The 20,978-nt window shown below is 40.1% G+C and overlaps 1 protein-coding gene across 1 annotated transcript; it reads left to right on the plus strand.

Annotated features, from left to right (window-relative positions):
- Positions 1 to 6: 6 nt before the first annotated feature.
- On the plus strand, positions 7 to 13,525 carry RAB43 (RAB43, member RAS oncogene family). The gene is made up of 3 exons (XM_035337658.1): positions 7 to 251; positions 10,479 to 10,662; positions 11,584 to 13,525. The coding sequence occupies exons 1-3, from the start codon at positions 27 to 29 to the stop codon at positions 11,835 to 11,837; spliced, it is 663 nt and encodes a 220-aa protein (XP_035193549.1). The 5' UTR covers positions 7 to 26; the 3' UTR covers positions 11,838 to 13,525.
- Positions 13,526 to 20,978: the final 7,453 nt, after the last annotated feature.

Consider the following 20,978-nt stretch of genomic DNA (forward strand, 5'->3'; position numbering starts at 1 on the left):
GGCGGCAGGCCGGGGGTGGCGGCGCCATGCCCGGGCCGGCGGCTCCCGCGGGGCCCGGTGGCGGCGGCGGGGCCGACCCGGAGGAGGGCTACGACTTCCTCTTCAAGCTGGTGCTCATCGGGGACGCCAGCGTGGGCAAGACCTGCCTCGTGCAGCGCTTCAAAACCGGGGCCTTCGCCGAGCGCCAGGGCAGCACCATCGGCGTGGACTTCACCATGAAGAGCCTGGAGATCCAGGGCAAGCGGGTGAAGGTGAGCGGCGGCCCCAGCGCTCCCCGCGGCTCCCCCCGGCCGCGCAGCCCCGGGGGGCCGGCGAGCAGCCGAGCCCGGCCCGGCCCGGCCGCCGGTGGGGTCGAGGCGGCGGCTGCGCTCCCTCGTCCCGCTGCCTGCCGGCCGTGCCGTGCCCGGAGGAAGGGCTGCGCCGCTCCTCCCCAGCTGTTCCCGGCAGAGGATGAGCCGGGCCCGTAAAACTTCTCAGAGCGGTGGGGCCGGTCGCCGGGCCGCTGGGGTCGTGCCTGGCACCACGGGAGCGCTGGTGAGAGCCCAGCCGCAAACCCGCACCCCGGGACAGGCTCGGCTGGGCTGTACTGAGCTTCAGCCAGGCTGCTGGGGGGTACAGAGCAGGAAGAGCCCCGGCTGCACTGCGCTGTGCGCAGGAAGGGCGGTGGGACCGGCAGCCTCAGAGAACTGGGGAACACTTTTTAGATAGGCGTGCTGAAAAGTTGCCTTAAGGCACTTTTTACAGGGTGTCTTAGAAAGTGCAACTTCTGCGGTTCTCAGATCAGAACAAATCAGCCCTAAATCTGACTTCTGCTTTTCTCATGCTGGAGAAAATTGTTAGGGTTAGAAAAAGGATATTTTCTCTATATATGTATGTATATATAGTGATTTTTATCTGCAGACTCTGTGGCACAAATTCCATGCAGTGGACTTGGCCTCTGAGCACAGAATCATTGTCAGGCAGCGGGAAAGCAAGGCTGGAGCACCCGGCAGTTTGTAGGGGGCTGCTGGTAGGAAGCCCTTCAGCAGTCCCCTCCACAATGAAGTCATGCCTCTATCTTTACTTACTCCCAACTGGGACTAAAAAGAACTTAATTCAGTCACTGCCCAGGAAAGATTGTAAAACTGAAGAGCTTTTGAGAGGAAAGATGATAAAGAAATACAATAATTGCCCCTAAATTTTGGACTGCATTTACCAAATAGGGGCCAAAGTCCTCTGTTGTCTTTTCCTTATAAATTAACTTAGGTGAGCAGAATATTAAGCAGGGGCGGTTGCAGAAAGTGGAAGAAATGAAAGCTCACCTCTCAGGAAGAGGATTACAAGTTCCACGCCTAGAAAGGTGTTCACTTTCTTTGTGGTATTTTACCTTTTCGTTTTGATTATGGGGTAGCTGAGGTTAGCAGTTGGAAAGGAATCTCAGATTGTGCTATTAGTTTCTCTCCTGTGCTTTCCAGCAAGAGAGCAGTTAGAAGTGGGATTTCTCCTTTAAGATTGAAACCTGGCTCAGTTTAGATGCCAGGCACACACAAAGTGACAAATGTGTCTGATCCTGGTGCCAGGGGGCTCAGTTAGGCACTTCAAGACAAGGACAGGACTAGCCCAGGGCAGAATCTCCCCAGGTGTGCTTTTTCATATCCTCAGTACTGAGGCTTGAGTGTAACAAAAGCCTGTGGATTATTTCCCAGTATTTTACAAATGGCAAATAAGAAGATGCAAGCCTCTTGAGGCTTCCTTTTGTTTTAGATTATCCTGTACTTCCATTTAAAAAAAATAGGGATAAGCAGATTGAAGAAGAGTACTTCAAGCATTAGTTGCAACAAGTCAATCTAATACTGCTGCTGATGATATACCTTGTAGTTATCTTTGTTAGCTGCTGAGTCAGGACCACAGCTTGAATATAAAAACATTTGCTTGGAGGTTTTTGTTGTTGTTTGGTCTCTTAAGGTGTGCATTGTATGTGAAGTTTATATTCCAGTCAGACTTCTCTATTTGGATTGAGATTTCGAGCAGTGCATTTAATCTCGGCAGGTTTGTTCAGCATGTTACAGGAAATAGCAAATAAGGAGGCATTTTATTACACTTTTGTGGGCTCCCTTACAAAGTAGGCAGATTTGTACGATCAGGTGTGTATAGCTGACACATTGTACAGGTTTGATTTTGGTGTAGCTTATACTGATTCTAGGAAAAGTAATATAGCTATCGGAACAGATCCTACCCTAACCAGTTAGTAAACAAGCCTGTGCATGTGCTCTGGAAGAGCTGTTTCTTGTTGTGTCAGTCACATGAGGCGTACTTGCTTAGAAGTGTCTCAGATAAATTGTTAACTGGGCTTCCTCAAATCGTGACACATTCAGGATGTGTCTCAAATAAAGTTTGCTTTACTGTTAAGATCCTTACAAACACATGCCAGGCAATTTCCCAGCGCTGCTCCAGATTCATTATGGATTTATGCTACTCAAGACAAGATTCTTCATAAGGAATGAGAAGGCTTGTTTTGTGTTTAGCAAATGGTGCAAGAATGAGAAAAATCCAGTTTTTGTAACTGGATCATCTTTAAAAGTTCTTTCAGACCAACAGAGTGTACAAAAAAGTCCCAAGGAGCATTTGAACACTACTTGCTCCACGTCCCCAGTGGCCTACGCTTCATTTTTAGACAGGGTAAGGATAGTATTACAACATAACTGAGTAACTATGATTCAGATGCTTATTTTGAGATTCGTACAAACATTTTAAGGTTAATTGTGTTCCTGTCTCTTTCTATGTAAAACTGTCAATGTCTTCATTACAGTTAAATGTTTCTGCAACATTTGGAGCACAAGGATTTTAAGTCTAACTTAATTTTGATGCATTTTTGTTGGAGAGGGGAGAAGAAGCATGTTGGGAGAGTAAAGGTGAAGATTCTGCAAATAACTTGTGGTTTTCTGTTTTTATTTTTAACTCAAGTAAATCTTTCCTTGCATCTTAAAGCTGTAGTCTTTCACGTGTCTCAAATGACATTTCATACACAACTGCTCCAGCAGCTACTGAAAGCTGACTAAGCGTCATACGCAAAGGGAGGTTACTGCTGGAGAAAGGAGCTATTCATGGACAGTCCTCATAACAGAAGCTTTCTCTAGAGTAATAAAACATAAAGCACTGGCAGTGTAAGCATCCCCAATATGTGCTAACCCAGATTTGCAGAGATTTACCACTAACAGAGGGGAAGAACAAGTAAGCTCTGTGCCATCCAATCTGTTTCTCTTCTTGTTCTTTCTTTCAGATTTCCAACTGCAATTTGAAATACTGACCGGTAGGATTATACGAGCCAGTGGTCAGTGGGACAGGCTTCTGTGAGCCACGGGCTCTTGGAGGCAACAGGGCTAAAAAGGGAGGCCGTGTGGCACGGAGCCATGCAGGGATGTGGCAGATCTGGCAGGCTGGGTTTTAATGGAACTTGAATGTGAAAGCTACAGGTGATGACCACCTTGATTTTGTCACAAAGGCAGATTCTGACCAGCATGTATCCAGAATTTTTCTCCTTCAGCTCTATGAAATATCTGCCGTTTAACAAGAAATGCTCTAGTATATGCTGTTTAACAGGTTGCAGTTGTGGTGTGTTACAGTCTTATCTCCTACGCAGCAGACTTAGTCCTACAGGACAGAGACTGCAGTTCCCAGAAGTCACAGTTGTTGACTTAATGCATAGTGAGTAAAGTCCTATTGATAAAATAATTCAATGTTCTTTGACCAATAGAAAGAATCTGGCAAAGAGAACAAAACGGTTTGCCAAACAGAACAGTCCTATCACTGTAGAAAAAGAGATTTATAAAACCATGTAACTAAGATTTTACATAATTATAAGCAAAGACATTCCTGAGTCCAAGTCTGTGACTTGTGGCTAGTAATAATAACAATTCCTTTTCTTTTCATGAGCATCCTTGTGAACTGATAAATTTATAGGGTATCTTTTATGTCTACTTTATGATGCCATTTTATATTGTTTTACATACAGTGACTTTTGTTTATATTATTGTTTTTCTCTCTCTTACCATATCTTTAAGAAAGTAGCAGGAGAGAACCTTTGAAAACAAACACTATATAACAATTATTTCTTTATGTACCACGGCACTTTTTAATTTACAAGCTTTCTGAGTCTGTATGATATTAAGGGTCGGGGCTTTTATTCAGGCTTCATGGCTGTAAATATATTATTTTCAGAATGCAATGTGTCATTCATTACCTGGCCAAATTGCAAATAATATACAATTATGATTTGTTAGCTGTCATGACTCTGGACTGATTGGAGGGTCAACTCCAGACAAACCCCACGTTTATCATGAATGGTATCAGATAAAGTAAAAGGGAGAAAAATAAGAAGTACATGTATTTGGGGAAAAAGAAAAAAAAGACAGGAATAAAAGGAAGAAAAAGAAAACAAAAAGTTATGTTTATCAACATTGCTAAGCAAACACAAATAAAGCAATTGGTTATTACATGGAAGCAGTGATCTTTGATATCTAGAGGAAAGTGTAGCTCTCTTGTCAACTACTTTGACACTCAGAACAAGAGAGCAAACAAGAATGCTGAATTCTCAGCAAACAGGGATTCCTTATTCTCAGAAAACTTCGTAGAGGAAACAATCAAAGGGATCAGTTTATCCTAACTGTTCTGTCTATGAATGTTACTTTAAATACACTGTTCTCCAGAGCTTGGTTTTGTTGCTCTTGGCAAAGGTTGTATAGATTAAGTTGTAAGATCATTTCAGTGAGACTTTTTAGGAGTAAGTGTTGTGATTTGCCAGTGTGCAGAAACGCATATTATTGTTTGTCATTTGAGATGACAGGATGGTCAGTTGGTTTAGAGTTACTTAGCAGAGTCTTTGCGTCCATCATTTCAGTTCAGGGGAATTCTATCAATGCTGCTATAGTTTGAAGAATTCATAGTACAAGAGTGACATTTTTATCTTTGTAATGGAAGTTATCAGCTACCATATATACTTAGTGATTATTAATTCTGCTTCACAAACAAAGGTAGACCTGAACTTCCATGCTTCTTTAGAAGAATCAGGAAAGTACTTAATAAATTATGGAGGAGGTGAGGCAGGGGGAGAAATTATTTAAAGTATCTTGAGGTCATTTGTTAAGCATTAACCTTTGATAAAGTATGTTTATCAATGCGAGATGAGTGAGTCTGCATGAAAACATTTGATAATACTCATTTTCTATGCTCTTTGGTCAGTCTGACACTCACCATTTTCAACACTGTCAATTTCTGTGGTTGAAATTTTGCTTTCTTTGAGCCTGATCAGACAACCAAGAACAACCTGCCAGAGAACCATCTTACATCTCACCACCTTCTGATTTAAGGGCATGTATGATTTGCTGGAGTTTGTAGCTACATGTGGCTTCCCTATCCTCCCTCCTCACATACTGTGAATGTGTGTGCTTGTTAGCTAAGGCAACACACTTGTAAAGAGTTTTTCGTCATCAGACTGGTAAAGGAATTGCACAGATCTCATAAAATGGCTGCCTATGTACAGTTCCACAGCACCATGCAGACTTGGTTCAGATATATGAGACCCGTGCACACTGATGGATCAAATAAACAGTTCAAATACTATAAAATCTGAAAACTATTGGCTTATGCACACAAAGTCCAAAGTGCCCACAAAATATTTGGTTTATTTTACCATTCATGGCCATCCACCAAGCATGGACACATATAAATATGTGGAATGATTACATATATTTTTGCCTAGTGTTTTCTCAGCAGCCGTACAGGAATCCTATGCATGTGCTCTCACATCATGAGAGTTGACAGTGCCAACCCTCTTTGAAGCACACCTCTTTGAACTTGCTTTCTCAAATATGATTGCCTGCAATTACTTATTTTCATGCGCATATATACATATTTCTAAATCTAAAGTCATAGAATCAGAGTATTTCAGGTAGAAAGGACTTCAGGTCTCCATCCAACCTCCTACTTGAACCAGTCAGCTGGGAGAACAGACCACGTTGCTTAGGGCTTTATCCAGTCTGGCCCTGAAAACCTCCAGGGATGGAGATTGCAAAACCTCTAGACAACATGCTCCACTATCCTCATGGTGAAAAATCTTTTCCTCACATCTAGTTGAATTATTTCCTGGTTCAATTTTTGTCTGCTGTCTCTCATCCTCCCACCATGTGCCACTGTGAAGAGCCTCTCTCAGGCTTCTTGATGGCCTCCCCATCGGTACTGGTCAGCAGCTAATAGGTGATCTCAGTCCCGTTCCCATGCTGAATAAGCCTGGTTCCCTCAGCCTCTTCTCATAGAGTATGTAGTCCAGTTACCTGACTATCTTGACAGCCTTCCACTCAACTTGCTCCAGTTCTTTAATGTATTTCCTGTGCTGGGGACCCAGAACTGGACACCCTATGTGCTGAGTAAAGGGGAATAATCACCTTTCTTGATCTACTGGCTTCACTGCTGTCCATACAGTTCAGGATGCTGCCAGCCTCCTTTGCTGCCTGGGCACGCTGCTGGCGCCAGCTCAGCTTGCTGTCTGCAAAGACCCCCAGGGCCTTTTCAGCACAGCTGCTCCCCAGCCAGTCAGTCCCCAGCCCACATCACTGTAAGGAATGAATGACATATATTCTGTGCATGCTCCTTTCCAACAAGAAAAGATGAAAAAACAAGTACAAAAAAACGTTCAAGACTTTGTCTAATGTACTTACGGAAAGCTTTGATTCCACAGTGATTATACGGTCCTGAAAAATCATACAGGAGTTAATAGCAGGTCTAGCACTTTGCTATTCACTACCAGCCAGTGCTAAGAGCTCTGGTGACCAAAAATTTCAAAGCTAAAAGCAGACCAAAATAACCAGCTTCTGTAGTAAAGTGGGCATTCAATAGTGAAACAACTAGCACAAGAAAGCTAGCTTATTGTCTTAGTTCACTTAGGGTATTCTGTTTTGGCCTTCTGAACAATGGGTGCTTATCTGTTCTTCATCCTGTCTTTGTTATTTACTGGAGATGGTCTCCTTAAAAGCCTCCTACCAGTCTCTCATTTCAAAGGTATGTTCTCTCACTGTCCTCAGTTGAATTTAACACAATTCTCCAGCAATCCAACTTCTCGTTGTCTTTCTTACACCAGAGTTGCTGCCAAGGTGATTACAAAACCGGGAATTGCTTAAAAACGGTTAAAATTGCTAAGTGACACGTGGCTTTTCATCACGTTATTTACAATGCTCAAGCACTTAAATCGAGGAGATAAATACTTAGGAACTTCGTATCACATACGCGGTATATGACACATTCATATCTGTTTTGCAACCTGTGGCTAGTATAGTTTATTTGGCATTGTTTTGGTATTTACATCTAACTTGTACTAAGGAGCTTTTAAATGAGAACTATCAAGCCTATATTTTTTTCAAAGAATTTGCAATTGCTCTATCTTGTCAAGAGTTACATGCTTGTAAATAGTTTAGTGGAGAGACAAGGTTATTGGATTGGTTCACACCCACCTTCAGCAACAAGTTAAACTGAACCAGGCATATTTGGGATTGGTCCAAGATGGTTTTGCCGTTGCTGTAAAGGGTAGTTGCCCCAGGAAGGTACAACCTGCATGCTTTCGGTACCGAATGGCTGTGTAATTAGTGCTAACTCTTCAAACAAAAGAAAAAATCCTTATTTTTCAGTTAAATCTGTGAATGAAGGTATACAGTGAATCAGCTTAACAGCTCTTAGTTTCAGTGCAGAGAGAAGACAAGGATATGCAGCTGGGATGGCAAGTCTTTGATGACAGCATGGCCTTAGTTTTGCTGAAGCAAGTCATTAAACCATGTCCTTATTTGACTGACTTTGCTTGAAACAGAGTGATCGCTCTCTTGGCTCCTGCCAGCAGAAGTGACGGGAGCAGTGACAAACAGGTGTGTCATTTGGTATCTATGTTTGCAAAGTATCTGCTTATGGGTTATGTCACACGACACATACTGTGGTCTCAGCATTGAAAGCAAAACCACAACAAACTGAAGATCTTGTAAAAAGCTAAATGATTCTGAGTCCTTACATAAAAGAGAAGTGACAGTTAGGGAGCATGAACTTTAAACTTCCAAGGGAAAGAGCCTACCTGGAGGATGTTGCCTGGGAGGAAGCTGCTTGAGCTCCTCAGAAGGTGAAGCCTGTCTGTGGTCTGTGCTGTTCCCAGCAGGATGCTCAGGGCTTCAGCAACTTTGTACATTTAGTCCTGTGAATGCACAGACATAAAAACTTGAGTAAAAAATGTCTGGGAGTGCTGTAAGAACTTCGTGGTGTCATTGTGAGGTTGCTCTATCACTGTTGACAACCTGTGGAGATCTGTGAGGACCAGAGAAATACAAATACCATACTTATCTTCAGAAAGAGCAAGAAATGCTAGGAACTACAAGCTGGCCATATCCATTTTGGTCTCTGGGAAAATGATGGAGCAAGTCCTCCTGGAAAAATTAAGATTTTATCTCACTTTGAGCAGGCAGTTGGTTTTGTAACCTCCCAAAATCTGTCCCAACTTCAATGATTCTGTGATTCTACGGAAGGTACATTTATAGAGGTTTTCAAAATCCAGCATAGAGCATAAGGCCCAAGACTAGCTTGCTCAGTCACTCTACAGGTAAATCACTTTTTTTTTTTTTAATTCCATGTGAAAAGTGTAAGCTAAAATATTTTTTAAATTTAAAAATTGTATAAATCTTCTATATGCACAGTTTCTCAGACCTGTCCCAGGAGTTGGGTAATCACCATTAGCTTTATTTTGCACTTGACCTAAACAATGCTGAGATTTAAAACTGCATAAAGGACACAAAGGTCTAGTGGGAGGCTTGAGTGCAGAGAACATCAAAAGCCTGCTATTAACTTTCTAGTCTCAGTAATTGTTTGTTGTCTGCTCTAGATCATTAACTGTTCCATTAATAAGCATTGTTTTCTTGTTTCCCGTTTTCTGAGTCCATTACTGTCCCTTCTCCTTTGCTGAGAAAACTGTTAAGTACTTTTTTCATTGGATGGATTCCTTTTAAGCTGTACATATATTATTTGGGATCTAAATGCTAGTTAGCACAGGAAAGCAATCTGATCAGTACAGCCTTTTTCAAAGTGAAAGTTTCTGCTCAAACATGCAGCAGAGTCAGATCATGGAAACAAAATACTAATGTGCAGAAGAAGGAAATGGAAATGGTTCTGTATTATTTGGTATAAAACATCACTGCAGTTAAGTTGTAGTCAGTTCTTTATAAGAAAGTGGTTCGGAGAGAGAGCAACAAATAAGTAGCACGTCACAATATGGAAAGATTAAAACATCCGGAAGTGTGTGCTTATGTCATGTCTCATGTAAGAGGAGATGCAGAATATACGGAATTGTACACTCAATGGTCTCTCATTTATCATTTAGGAAAAGAAGGGAAAAAAGGGAAGTGAAATAGAAGGACAGAAAATGTAAAATTATCAAGAAAAATCTTTGGCTTCATTATTACTATATACTGAAGCCAAGAGCTGTGAGGGATTCAGAATGGATTAGTGATTTGTATGGAGAATGAGAACATCTACAGGTACTTTAGATTAGAAGCTCCTGCGACATAAACCATCGTGTTCCAGGACATCAGACAACCTGCAAAACAACTGGATTTGAAAAGAAATTTTCCCTACTAACAGGATATTGTGTTTGTCCACTCTCAATTATTTGGCTTCTTCCTCTGGAACATCTGGTACTGGGAACTCAGAACCTGATACTAAACTCATAGTTGTTATGCGCCTAGATTTAGGCAAAAGTACATGAGCTGGGCATTTCGTCTTCCTTCCCAGATGCAGTCTGTTCTTGCACCTAACAGCTGTCAGAAGACTAAGAGTCTAGATGTTTGACTGGCTGTTGGAACCTAGAAATGTTGGCATTTCTTTTATACATTCTTTTGTGCCTTCTTTTATAGATTTTATGTATTCTATATACATTGTTTTATTTGTTTCTCATTTCCTTACCAAATAACCTTGGTGCTCTCAGGTGATACTACCGCCGCCTACTTCAGTTGTTAGCAGATCTGGCAAGACTCTGTCAGTACCTCAGCCGGTATGCTAGTGAAAGCCCACCTGTAGTTTCAGTAACACACCAGAGGATGAACTGAAGTGTTTTGGCTCCGGTCTTGTTTTCATAACTCTGCTAGAGAAAGTGACAAAGGGGTAGGGCTGGGCACACCGAAGTGATAACTTCATAATCTGCCACAGAAGGATGCATCAGAGCTTGTCTGCAGCTCGCCAAAACATCTCAATGCAAATAGAAATTTAAGCAGCCAAAAGAAAAAAAAAAATCCCCAGTATACATTGCTGTCCTTAAAACATGATCAAAGGACTAGAAAAATGTAATGCCACAGTGTATTACCTGTAAGGGAGATAAGGTTATTATAACAAGGCTACTAAGTCCTAGCTTTTGATTCAGAAAACTTAATATATACTGAAACCTTTACTGGCTGGTATCTCATTGCATGCTTTGTTGTATTTAGTTGCAGATCTGGGACACAGCTGGCCAGGAGAGATTCCGAACCATCACGCAGAGTTATTACCGCAGCGCCAATGGAGCAATCCTAGCCTATGATATCAGCAAGAGAGGCTCTTTCTTGTCCATTCCTCGCTGGATCGAGGATGTGAGAAAGTATGCTGGTTCCAACATAGTACAGTTACTGATTGGTAAGTTCAAGTCTCAGAATAAAATTATGAATACCAGCACTCCAGGGTACTGTGCGATGTACTTCGTTGCAATACTCATTAAGATGGTTACACGTTTTGGCTTTGTTTGAAGTTAAGATGTACATAATAGAGCTGACTGGAAATTTTCCATGTTTTTTAGTTTTTAATCAGGAAATGCTGATGCATGAGACAAATGTTTTAAAGATGCCTATCTGCTTGAATGAAGTTCTGTTAAGAATTAGGCAGCTTTGTATGGGAAGCCACACTTTGTGCTCCCTTAGTGGAGGACTGGGTACCCAAGATTTCCAGGTTTTGAGGCAGAGCTGCTATGGAGCTGTTCTGGTAATAAGAATCGTAAGGTTTCTGGGGCAGGAAGCTCCATGGTATCGAGCAGACATGTTTTAGGGGACTGGGACACCCACATACTTCACAGACTGGGGATTTTGGAAGGACTTCAGGGCAGCCAGAACTCATCAGTTCTCTTGGAAATTCTGCCTCCCTGCCCCAATGTTTCTGAGTGAGACACCTTTCTCAGGGCTTGTAGACCTGCTAGTGTACCTTCAGTGTTCCAGATTTCCCTGGGAGCCAGAAGACTGCTGTTGTTTTCACATTGTCTTCCTTTTCTTTCCTCACAGAATGGTTTTAGCTTTGATATTTCCTCCTTTACAGCCTACAGCCATTGCTCTCCAGTTCTCTCACCTTGGTTGGTGACTTTTTCTGTTCTACGTATGAATCACCCAGAAATACATGACCTAGTCCAACCTCCTACCCAAGGCAAGGCTAACGTCAGGTTGGTCAAGGCCTTTTCAGTTGGATTTTGAGAATCTCCAAGAATGGAAATCTATGGAAAACCTGAGAACGTTATGCCCTGGCACAAATAGTCATTATAAATTTCTCTGTTTGTTTTTATTTTTCTTCCAGGAAATAAGTCTGACCTAAGTGACCTTCGAGAGGTTCAGCTGGAAGAAGCTCAGAATCTGGCTGAACACTATGATAATATCATCTGTGCCATAGAGACCTCTGCAAAAGACTCCAGCAACGTGGAGGAGGCTTTTGTGAAGATGGCTACAGAGCTCATGATGAGGCATGGAGGCCCTATGTTCAGTGAGAAGAATACTGATAGCATCAAGCTTGACAGCAAGGACATTGTAGAAGGATGGGGGTGTGCTTGCTGATATGAGCTAGGTCAAATCCCTAACTTTACTGGAATTTAGATGGTGCTTCACCCTAATGCTGAGTAGCACAGTAGCCATATTTTCCTCCTCCTGTGAAACCAGCAATTTTGTAGAAGTTAGTTAGACACAATCCTGTTTGCTTTGGTGTCTTTTTTTAAAAGGGGACTTTTGAGAGGTAGTCCTAAAAGTCAAGCCCTCTGAAAAACTTACTCGACATTTGTCCCTACCATTTTCTTTTCTGTGACCTTCATGCCAGTTACAAAAGTGGAGGAAAAAACTTTGAACCAGAGATGTGGGGTAGGGAAACAGATGGCTGGAAAAGAGACTGCCACATACCCAAATTCTGAAGCAATTATCATGGGATTGTTGGCAAAGAAGAATAGGCATGCTTGACAGCGTCTCTTTAAATGCTCAGCACTCCACCAATGACCAGAAGGCCTAGAAGCAACAGAGTGTCTGATAAAGGTATTTCAATTATCAGAATACCCATCGTTTTGATTACAGGACCAAATAGTCATCTGTCCGAGGGCATATGGATTGCTAGCTAGTACTGGAACAGGCCCAAGTGGGACAGCCTTCTCTCAGGTTTTGTTCTCATTTTCTTAAGTTATCATTTTAATAGATAGCAAAATCACCCTGAGCGGTATCACCACTTGCTGTCAAGCAGGGTTGGACCAGTTTAGTTATTTTAAATACAGTCTTGAGGAGAGGGTAGGTATATTGCATTTGTTATTGTTTGCACAAGGATAGCTCCCTTTTTCAAGTGGGCATCATTGATTTTTTTGCCCTCAAGTCTATCAGTTTCATTTGAAATTACAGACCTGTGCCACTGGAAACAGCAACTGGAGAAACCTTGAACTGTCTGGTGGCTGTGATCTCTTGCCATGTGCCTAATGGCCGTATACAGGGATAATTCTGGTCGTACATTTGGTGTTATGTTACCCAAGTGTTCACTGCTTAAGTGGCATAAGTAGGATTTGGTTGGTTGGTTGGATTTTAACCGTCTTTTTAAATACAGCATGGGTGTGTATTTGGAAAGAAGACTTCAGAATAGGAGAAAGCTGCACAACTTCTTGGTTTTAAGAGTCTAGCATCTTGAGTGATTACCTCCCACCTTTGTACTCATCTGCATCTCTCCCTGTCACAAGTTACTAATTGCTCTTTATTTCTTGAAAACTCAGCAGGGAATTTCTTTCACTGTTGATCAGAAGTCTACATTGTTACGTAAAATAGATCTCATAATCCAACTAGATATAGTTGCCTTTCAGATTCAGCTCTGTACTGCATGTTGTAGACACAGTCCAAGTAGTGGTGGCAGCAGCCCTTCCTGGATTTACACTCTCAAGCACCTTACAAACTTGGATTTGCAAAGGGAGCAGAAGCAGGTTTATTTTTAAATCTGCTGTTAAAGCAAAGGTGTTCAGAGGTGCAAGTGATTTCTGCAATCCTCATTCTTTAAAGGAGCTCATTTACAGAAAGCACTCAAACTGAAGTCACTTGTCCCTTTTGAAAATCTTGATCAAAAAGGACCAGGTGGATTGGTTTGCTACTAGGGCTACACCTGTTTTTAGCCATTCAACATATCCAGTATCATGAAAATCTGGAAGATTTAAGAAAGGGCTAACGGATCCTAATTTCAATACTATTCATTTTCATACAGAAAATATTAAATCATTCTTTGGACTTTCTGTTTGTGTTTTTTGTTTGTTTTGTTTTTAACTATGAAGTAGATTATTGAAGAGTTGCATATGTTTTGTGGACTGTTTGCTCCTAATCTAAGGGAATTGTTTTCGAGTTTTATATTTGTAAGAGTGAAAGGGCTTTACATTTTTCGATTAGCGTAGTTTTCACAATTCTAATGTTTTATGTGGAAGGGCAGGTTAAGGTGCAGTATTCAGTAGTATTTTTGGATAGTTTTCCAGGACATTCCCAGCTCTCCTACATCCAGAGATTACAGGCAGTAAGTGCTCAGCCGTAGTTAAAAACTGAAAATGAAAATTGTCCAACTCTAGATTTGCTATCACAAATCCTGTACTCCACTCCCAGGAGAGCCTGTGAAGACAGTCCAAACCAAACTTCAGTCCTGATTACTGTTTTTCTTCCTGCTTAGGTGGACCTTAAGCTACAGAATACTAGCAAGCATTTGACTCTTGACATATTATAGTTTACATCTGCAGGTCACAGTCCTGCAGTTCTGCATGCATGAACGTGGACCCTCAGATAAGCTCAGCCTCCCAGTATTTGCAGGATTAGTGCCAAATTATTTAAGCCATGCTGATAAAAATAGATGTGCATTTAAGAACAGTATGGCTACTACTCAAACTGAAATCAGTAATTTACACAGTAACTCATCTTAAGGCTGGAGCAAGATGTAAAAGGAACATAGATCTTGCTTCCAGTGAAGTCAGTGAATGATTTTGTTTTTACAGTAGATGGAGAAATGAGGAAGTACTGATCCATTCCCTTAATTTTGGGTTTCATTTAGTACATTAGCAGAATTAGACCAAGCACTAGACTTTTCCTTAGGATTTGCCCCTACTTCTCTCTTAAGCTAGTGTTGAAGGTTGAGATTCTGCCTGCAGGTTCATCTGTTTCAGTCAGAACACATGAAATACAGAGTCAGTGATTTGTTCGCTGCATTTTCAAATGATGGCACCCACCAGTTGAGGTTAGTTTTCATTTTGCTGCAAAAAGACTAAGACTACGGATGGCTTCAGGTCAGCTTTGTTTTCTAACTCTTGACTCTTCCACATTATAACAAGTGTAATGCAAGTTGCCGTGTTATACCTAAGTGAACGTAAAAGAACAAAGAAATAGATGCAAGACTTGTTTTTTTTTTTCAGGTTATCAGCAGATGTGAGTGACACAACCTGACAGCTTGAGCTGTCAGTAGTAAGAGGCTATTTCAATTACAGTTTCTTGTTCTGTTGGTAATAGCACAGTACTCACTAGATTGATAGCTTCTTAACCAGAAATACATTAGACAGTAAACAGAACTTCACTCCCTTTCTGAAGACTTTTGTTAGATCCACCATTTGCACACACAGCTATGTAATTCAGGTAGTAGGAAGCCCTTCGTGTTGGTTCGATTCCATTAGTCCTATTGGAACCAAAAGGCTACCTGGATGAAGAAAGTGAGTAGCAATAAACCTGAGGTTTACAGGTAAAAAAAGCTATTCCACCTCTCAGGTTATAAATGTGCACTGATGTACATCAAGTGAATAATTCAGCAGCACATGACCAGAGTTCATAGCGTAAACATTTGCCGAGAATCCTGTTTACTGGCAGTTGAACATTAACAAGACTGTGGTGCAGTAATAGCTTTTAAGCAGATCTCCTTGGCTGACCATGTATTTGCATTAATATGTATCATTTGGTTTTGGCAGTACCCAAAGTGTGCAAAATATTACATAAACACAGAAGGGAACATTGATCCCTGCCCTGTAACAATGAAGAGTGGAATGCAGAGGCAAATACTGAAACGAAATCATCAGCAGAATGTGGTTCCCAGAGTGTGGGCAGTTATCCTTTGTATTGATTTGTGATTTAAGCTCAGTTTATCTCTGGTTACTCATCCAGTCTGTCATGGATGGAATTTTTACAAATATTTATTATGTAAATATTATATCGTATAAATGTCAGCCCAGAAACCTGCTAATATTGGTTTTGCAAAACAAATTAAAAACAACAACCAAAAAAAATCAAAACAACAACAACAAAAAACCTTAAGAACAGAGGAAAAGTCCTAATGATTTTATCACTCTCCCTGTAGTGGAAAGCAGGTCACTTTGTGGCAGGAGTAACTACAAACCTGAATGAAGCCCAGCTAACACTGCATAGATTTCTTAGAGCTTCATGAAAAGTTGGGCTCTTTCTCATTTTTTTCTTTGACTTCAGAGAAGATCGGATTTATTTGAAAAATAGAGCTGATTGTCATGTGTTGCACGTGTTACCGCAGTAAAAGCATTACATTCTGTAGATACTCAAGCAGTAGTACACTTAAATAACATTAAAGCCTTTCCTTGATGCTTCCCTGTCATATATCGTCCCACTGAGATTTACACCTCCATTATTTAGTCTCCTAGCCAGCCAACTTGTGTCCAGTTGATCATTGGAATGTTTTTGGCCATCTCACGCCAATACCAAGGGAACTGGGATGCGATAACATTATTGGTTTCCCTTCATGGAATTGTTTTTCTTAGTGCTATAATGTGAGTCTCTTTAAATTTTGGATGTATTTATGTGTTACTTCATTAGTAGAAATCATTTAGCTTTATGCATCCTACTCCCGAAACATTTCTATATTAACGGACCACTGAAGTTTACCCTATTGCATCATTTTGTGTAAACATTAGAAGAAAATGAAAATGAGAACAATAGTTGCTTTGTGAAACTGAAATAAAGTTACTCTCCTTTTGATACCTTCCAACCTTGGAGAGTGCTCCGTTTAACCCATCAGTCATTTTCTGTGGAGCCTTCACAGAAACAAACCAGGTTCTGGGTAGACGAGCCATGAGTAAAGAGCTGGGGAAAATCCAAGGAAACGGGAGCAAGTATGTGTACTTTTGTGAAGAGGTGGTTTTCCCGTGACTCGCTTCACCACAGGAGTTTATGATCACCGTGTAGCTTGTATTCCCACCCTGGTGGTTCATGTACTAAGGCAATTAGAAACCAGAGCAACAGATCAGTGACGTGGGTAGTTCATAGTGGAATTGAAGGGAGACAAATCCCAGAGTTTAGGCTACTCATCCTAAACACTATCGTTTGAAAAAGGGTAACTGTTTTTTTGATCAACTGAAAGACATTTTAGATTTACAAATTGGCAATAAAATATGCCATATCGGTAATCCCTACAGACTAATAGTTACATTTTACTACAGTTCCGTGAATTGTGGTGACTTCAGGAGTCACAGAAGAGAGTCCTTGGTCTGTTTTGGTCTGTTCTCAGATTTGACATTTCCTCTGTAGAAGATGACATTCATAGATTTGGGAAATACTGTCTCAGTTTTAATTTTGTAGTATCTTTTGGTGCTGACCATCCTACTGAGATTTTGGGCTGAGAAAAGATTCCTGGGTGTGTTAGTTGTTGCTAGCCAGGTCATGTTAGATTTCTTTCAACTCTACTAAACTAAGTTTTAGAGCTATTCAAAGCAGCAAAAATGTCAGATGTAAGCACTAAAATGCAGTCCCCACTGTGTACTTTAGGGAAAAAACAAACAAACTATCCCATAACTAAGTGTTCTGATTTCCAGCACAAGTTTAGCCCTCTGTATCCTTTTTACCATTTCATTTTAGTTTACTCAGAAAAGAGCAAGGTTACAAAATTAAAGCAGACCAAGGCAAAGGGATATTTGCCATAGGTGGAATTGTTGCCAGAGGTTAGATGAAAAGAGACAGCACGCATCCTATCCCAATTTTAGATGTCAGTCAATCAGTCATATTAAAGAACCACTTAATGCTAAAAATGCACTTCAGAAGAATTATTCAAAGGAAAAAGGGTTGTGATTTTTTTAACTGTGTCTTTTAAACAAGGATTTCACCATGAATACTGATACAGGCAGTTACCCATGTCACATTTGTAACTTTAGGTGTGACTGAAGGCAGACTGTCAACAACTGCCTTCAGTCAATGGCCAGTGGAAAACAAGCGAACAGAGTAAGTCCACAGGAATGAGAAAAGTGAAGGCTTGAGTTAGTCAAAAAGGATTTTATGCTTTGCCTTGTTAAATCTGCTAGGTTTAGTCAATGCTTACTCAGTTTAGAGAACTAATTTCCTTCCCAAAGGTAAAATAATAAACTATACAAGTAGCTACATTTTTTCCTGCTTTTGTTTTTAAATAAATTTGGCAACTGTCTATACTGAAAAAGAGTGGACTGACAAACCAGCTAAGCATATGGTAACAGACTGTCCTCCAGGGACATCCTCTGAGAATCTTTAGGAGATCAGATTCAGTGTCACCGGGATCACAGATTGGTAACAAAACTGTTGAGGCTCTGTCTTTAAAAGGCCATCTTCCATGTTTGTTTTGGAAGACATTTTGAGACTTTAGTCACAAAGCCACTTCTATCTAAAGCTTACTTAACCCATTCAAAAATTGATATTACAGCTAGATTACTACAAGTGTACTATTTTCTTTAAATCTAGTCATAAGAATAACAAAATGTTTTCCTACATCTGTATTTTTAAATTGTAAAGTCTAGACGAAGATACTAAAAACAGCAGTCCCCTATTTTAAGCTTGAATACTTAAACTACAGTGTAGCTGACTACACCCTAGGAGTTTAGATTTCAAGTCCCCACAAACTCACTAACACTTCTTAAAGTACTACACCCTATTTGAATGTCACAGCTGGCTAAAAGGATCCAAGTTTCTGTAAATGTTAGCTTAGAAAAAGTACCTGACATATGACCAGGATTGGAGCAAGCTAGCAATCAATTAAAAATAATAATAATAATAATAAAGATACTTCTCCAGACAAAAGCAGGGGAAAACATTAAATGGAAGACTGTTTCCTTATAAATTGTCTTTTTAAAGCATCTGACCAACACCAGCCTTGTACTTCCAAGAGGCAATCTCTTTCCAATAACTACTAACAGCCAATTTCCCTGCAGCGTTCTCTAGAGCTGTAGGTGTAAGGAGGTGATTTTGGGTATCTAAACTATTGCATGTGAAAACAAGGGTATGAAAGACTGTCCTTTGAATATGGCATGCAAACTTACCCTGACAACTTGGAGCTACTTTTAAGGAGTGAATTAAGAGCTGCAGTTTCCATGAGATTAAAGCTTCAGACAGATGCCTACCAATGTTCAAAAGTATCTAATTCCCAGAAGGGAAAACAAACAAACAAACAAACAAATAAAAAAAAAACTTGTGTGGAACTGGGTTTGCGTTAGGGGGAAATTAAGGGGCTATCAGAAAAAATACTTTCATGCAAAGGGCAAGAGCCATCCTCATTATTCTGTATTTTTCATGTTCATTCCCTATTTCAGTGCTGTGCATAGATAAACATTTTTCCCCTTGCAAGCAGTATTAAAATAGATCATTCTAGGTATGAAAACTGGCAAAAGAAAATGCTCATGTTTTCTTAAGGAAGTGACATATTGAGGAGGAGAGTAAATTTGCTAATACAGCTCGGTGGTGTAATGTAAGGAACTCACCACATGGAGTTGTGTTTGAATGGTGCTACATAAGCTTACCGCTTCAAAACCTGGGAAGCCAGTGCATGAGATCAGACACTCTTCCACTTCCCAGACACAATATACTGAGCAGAAGGTGAATTTACTTATTTCTAAGTGTTTAAAGATTTGTCTTATTTTGTCTGTGTGGAGAAATGCTAAGATTTTGATAGTCAGATACACTCAGTGCTGTCAACAAACTTTTCCCTCTTTTGTGCCTCACTCACTGATACCTGATGATTTATATAAAACCTGGTCTCCGGAGGATACACAACTCTAGAGACTAGATAGCATTCAAGTGAGTCTGGCTCACACACTTGTTGGGGAGAAAATACAAATTTCTAATTCATATTGAATTCATTCAATGCATTCCAAAATGATTTGAGGGGTTGAGAAGATAAAAGTGTTAAAATTATTCTGCATTTTCTAGGACAAATTTGTTGCTGTTTTTCACGGTTTCTTCAAGAGATGCAGGCTATACATTTCTAATCATCAGTAACTACTTTGCTTACCACAATATTGACTAGATCGTTTGGAATATGAGGAGACAAGGGAGCAAGCTTGCATACTACAGTATTTTTTGAATACTTTACTTTCATCTATTTATGAATTCATTATAAAAAATATTTTTAAACAGATATGAAACCTGCTTTTTGTTGTGAATTGTAGTGCAGTGGATATATTGTACTGTGTATCATTAAAAAGGTTTAATTAAAGTAAACATCTGGCAATTAGTATCTTTTGTTACTTTTTTTTTTGTTATTTTATACATGTACCTTGTTTTAGTTTATCAGAGACAAAAATCAAGATTTTAAGAAATTCTCAATCCTATTCTATAGAGCCGTATGGTCTTCTAATTTAACACAAGGTAGTTCAATGTATTCCATGAAACAAGCAGTACTTAATTCTTCCTCTAATACCTGCAACTGCCCATCCCTTACATAAATGCATGCACATAAAATTGATTCAAAGTCTTCCATGTGCAAATGGAAGACTAGAGGTGTAACTCAGGGTGCAAATAACTTTTTTCAGTGCTTACAGTCAAGTGTAAACAATGTGGTTAAAACTGCCTTCCCTAGGGGACACTTAGATCCTGGATTTTATTTGATTGCTGTAAATTAAACAAAGCAACACCCCTTTCTTTTTACATGTCCCTTTAATTCTAGCGTCAGTAGATGAACTAAACAGACTAGTAACACCAGTCAAAATCTCCCCATGCGCACCCTTAAAAATGTGAACAGGCAAACCTAGTCAGAAAATGTTATGCTGAGAAACAAACAAACACATTAAGAAAAACCAAGCCCCTGCTCTAATCTGTGCTGCCCTATCATTTATAGTTGCATGCAACCTACAAATTAAAAGCATTAGCAGGTCTCCTTCAGTATGTTCAGTTTCTTGTGGAAAAAAGCCAGGACGATTGTTTACTTGGTTTATTACAGATACATATAACAAACATTTCAAAATTTCTAGAAATCTTTCCTTGAATTATCTAGGACTGTGGAATAGTTTGGATACAGGATTTTTTTTTTATCATTGTTAGTAAGGCAAGCTGGCCTTTATTATGTAGCTTTAACCTGCAAAAAATACCCATAGTTTTTAGAGTGTAAATTCACTAACTATTTTTTCCCCCCATCTACAGTCAGAATCTCAGCTGTTAAACTAGCAGAAACACTTCCATAGATACATTTCCATAAAAAAAGCAATGAGACTCAAGTCCTGTTGAAAATCCATTTCTTACTCTGAGACATATTCTTACCTATTCAACAGGTACTGCTTCTGCTACAAGAGGTTAATAGGTAAATCTCTAGTAAGCCTGGGTGGGTGCTTAACTCCACATGGTTAGCATGATCAAGGATTCAGAGCCTGAATTCAAGATCAAAGAGGACAGATAACTTTTAATTAAGATCAGTAAAAGATTCTGGCTCAGATGATTTTCAGATGGGTTTACTGTGTGCGTACCTTCTAT

The sequence above is a fragment of the Oxyura jamaicensis genome, chromosome 12, assembly GCF_011077185.1.
Source record: "Oxyura jamaicensis isolate SHBP4307 breed ruddy duck chromosome 12, BPBGC_Ojam_1.0, whole genome shotgun sequence".
Taxonomy (NCBI): domain Eukaryota; kingdom Metazoa; phylum Chordata; class Aves; order Anseriformes; family Anatidae; genus Oxyura; species Oxyura jamaicensis.

Coding starts and splice junctions, on each gene's coding strand:
- RAB43 (XM_035337658.1), top strand. CDS start 27: ATGCCCGGGCCGGCGGCTCCCGCGGGGCCCGGTGGCGGCGGCGGGGCC. Junction 252..10,478: donor TCCAGGGCAAGCGGGTGAAG/GTGAGCGGCGGC, acceptor TGTTGTATTTAG/TTGCAGATCTGGGACACAGC. Junction 10,663..11,583: donor CATAGTACAGTTACTGATTG/GTAAGTTCAAGT, acceptor TTTTTCTTCCAG/GAAATAAGTCTGACCTAAGT.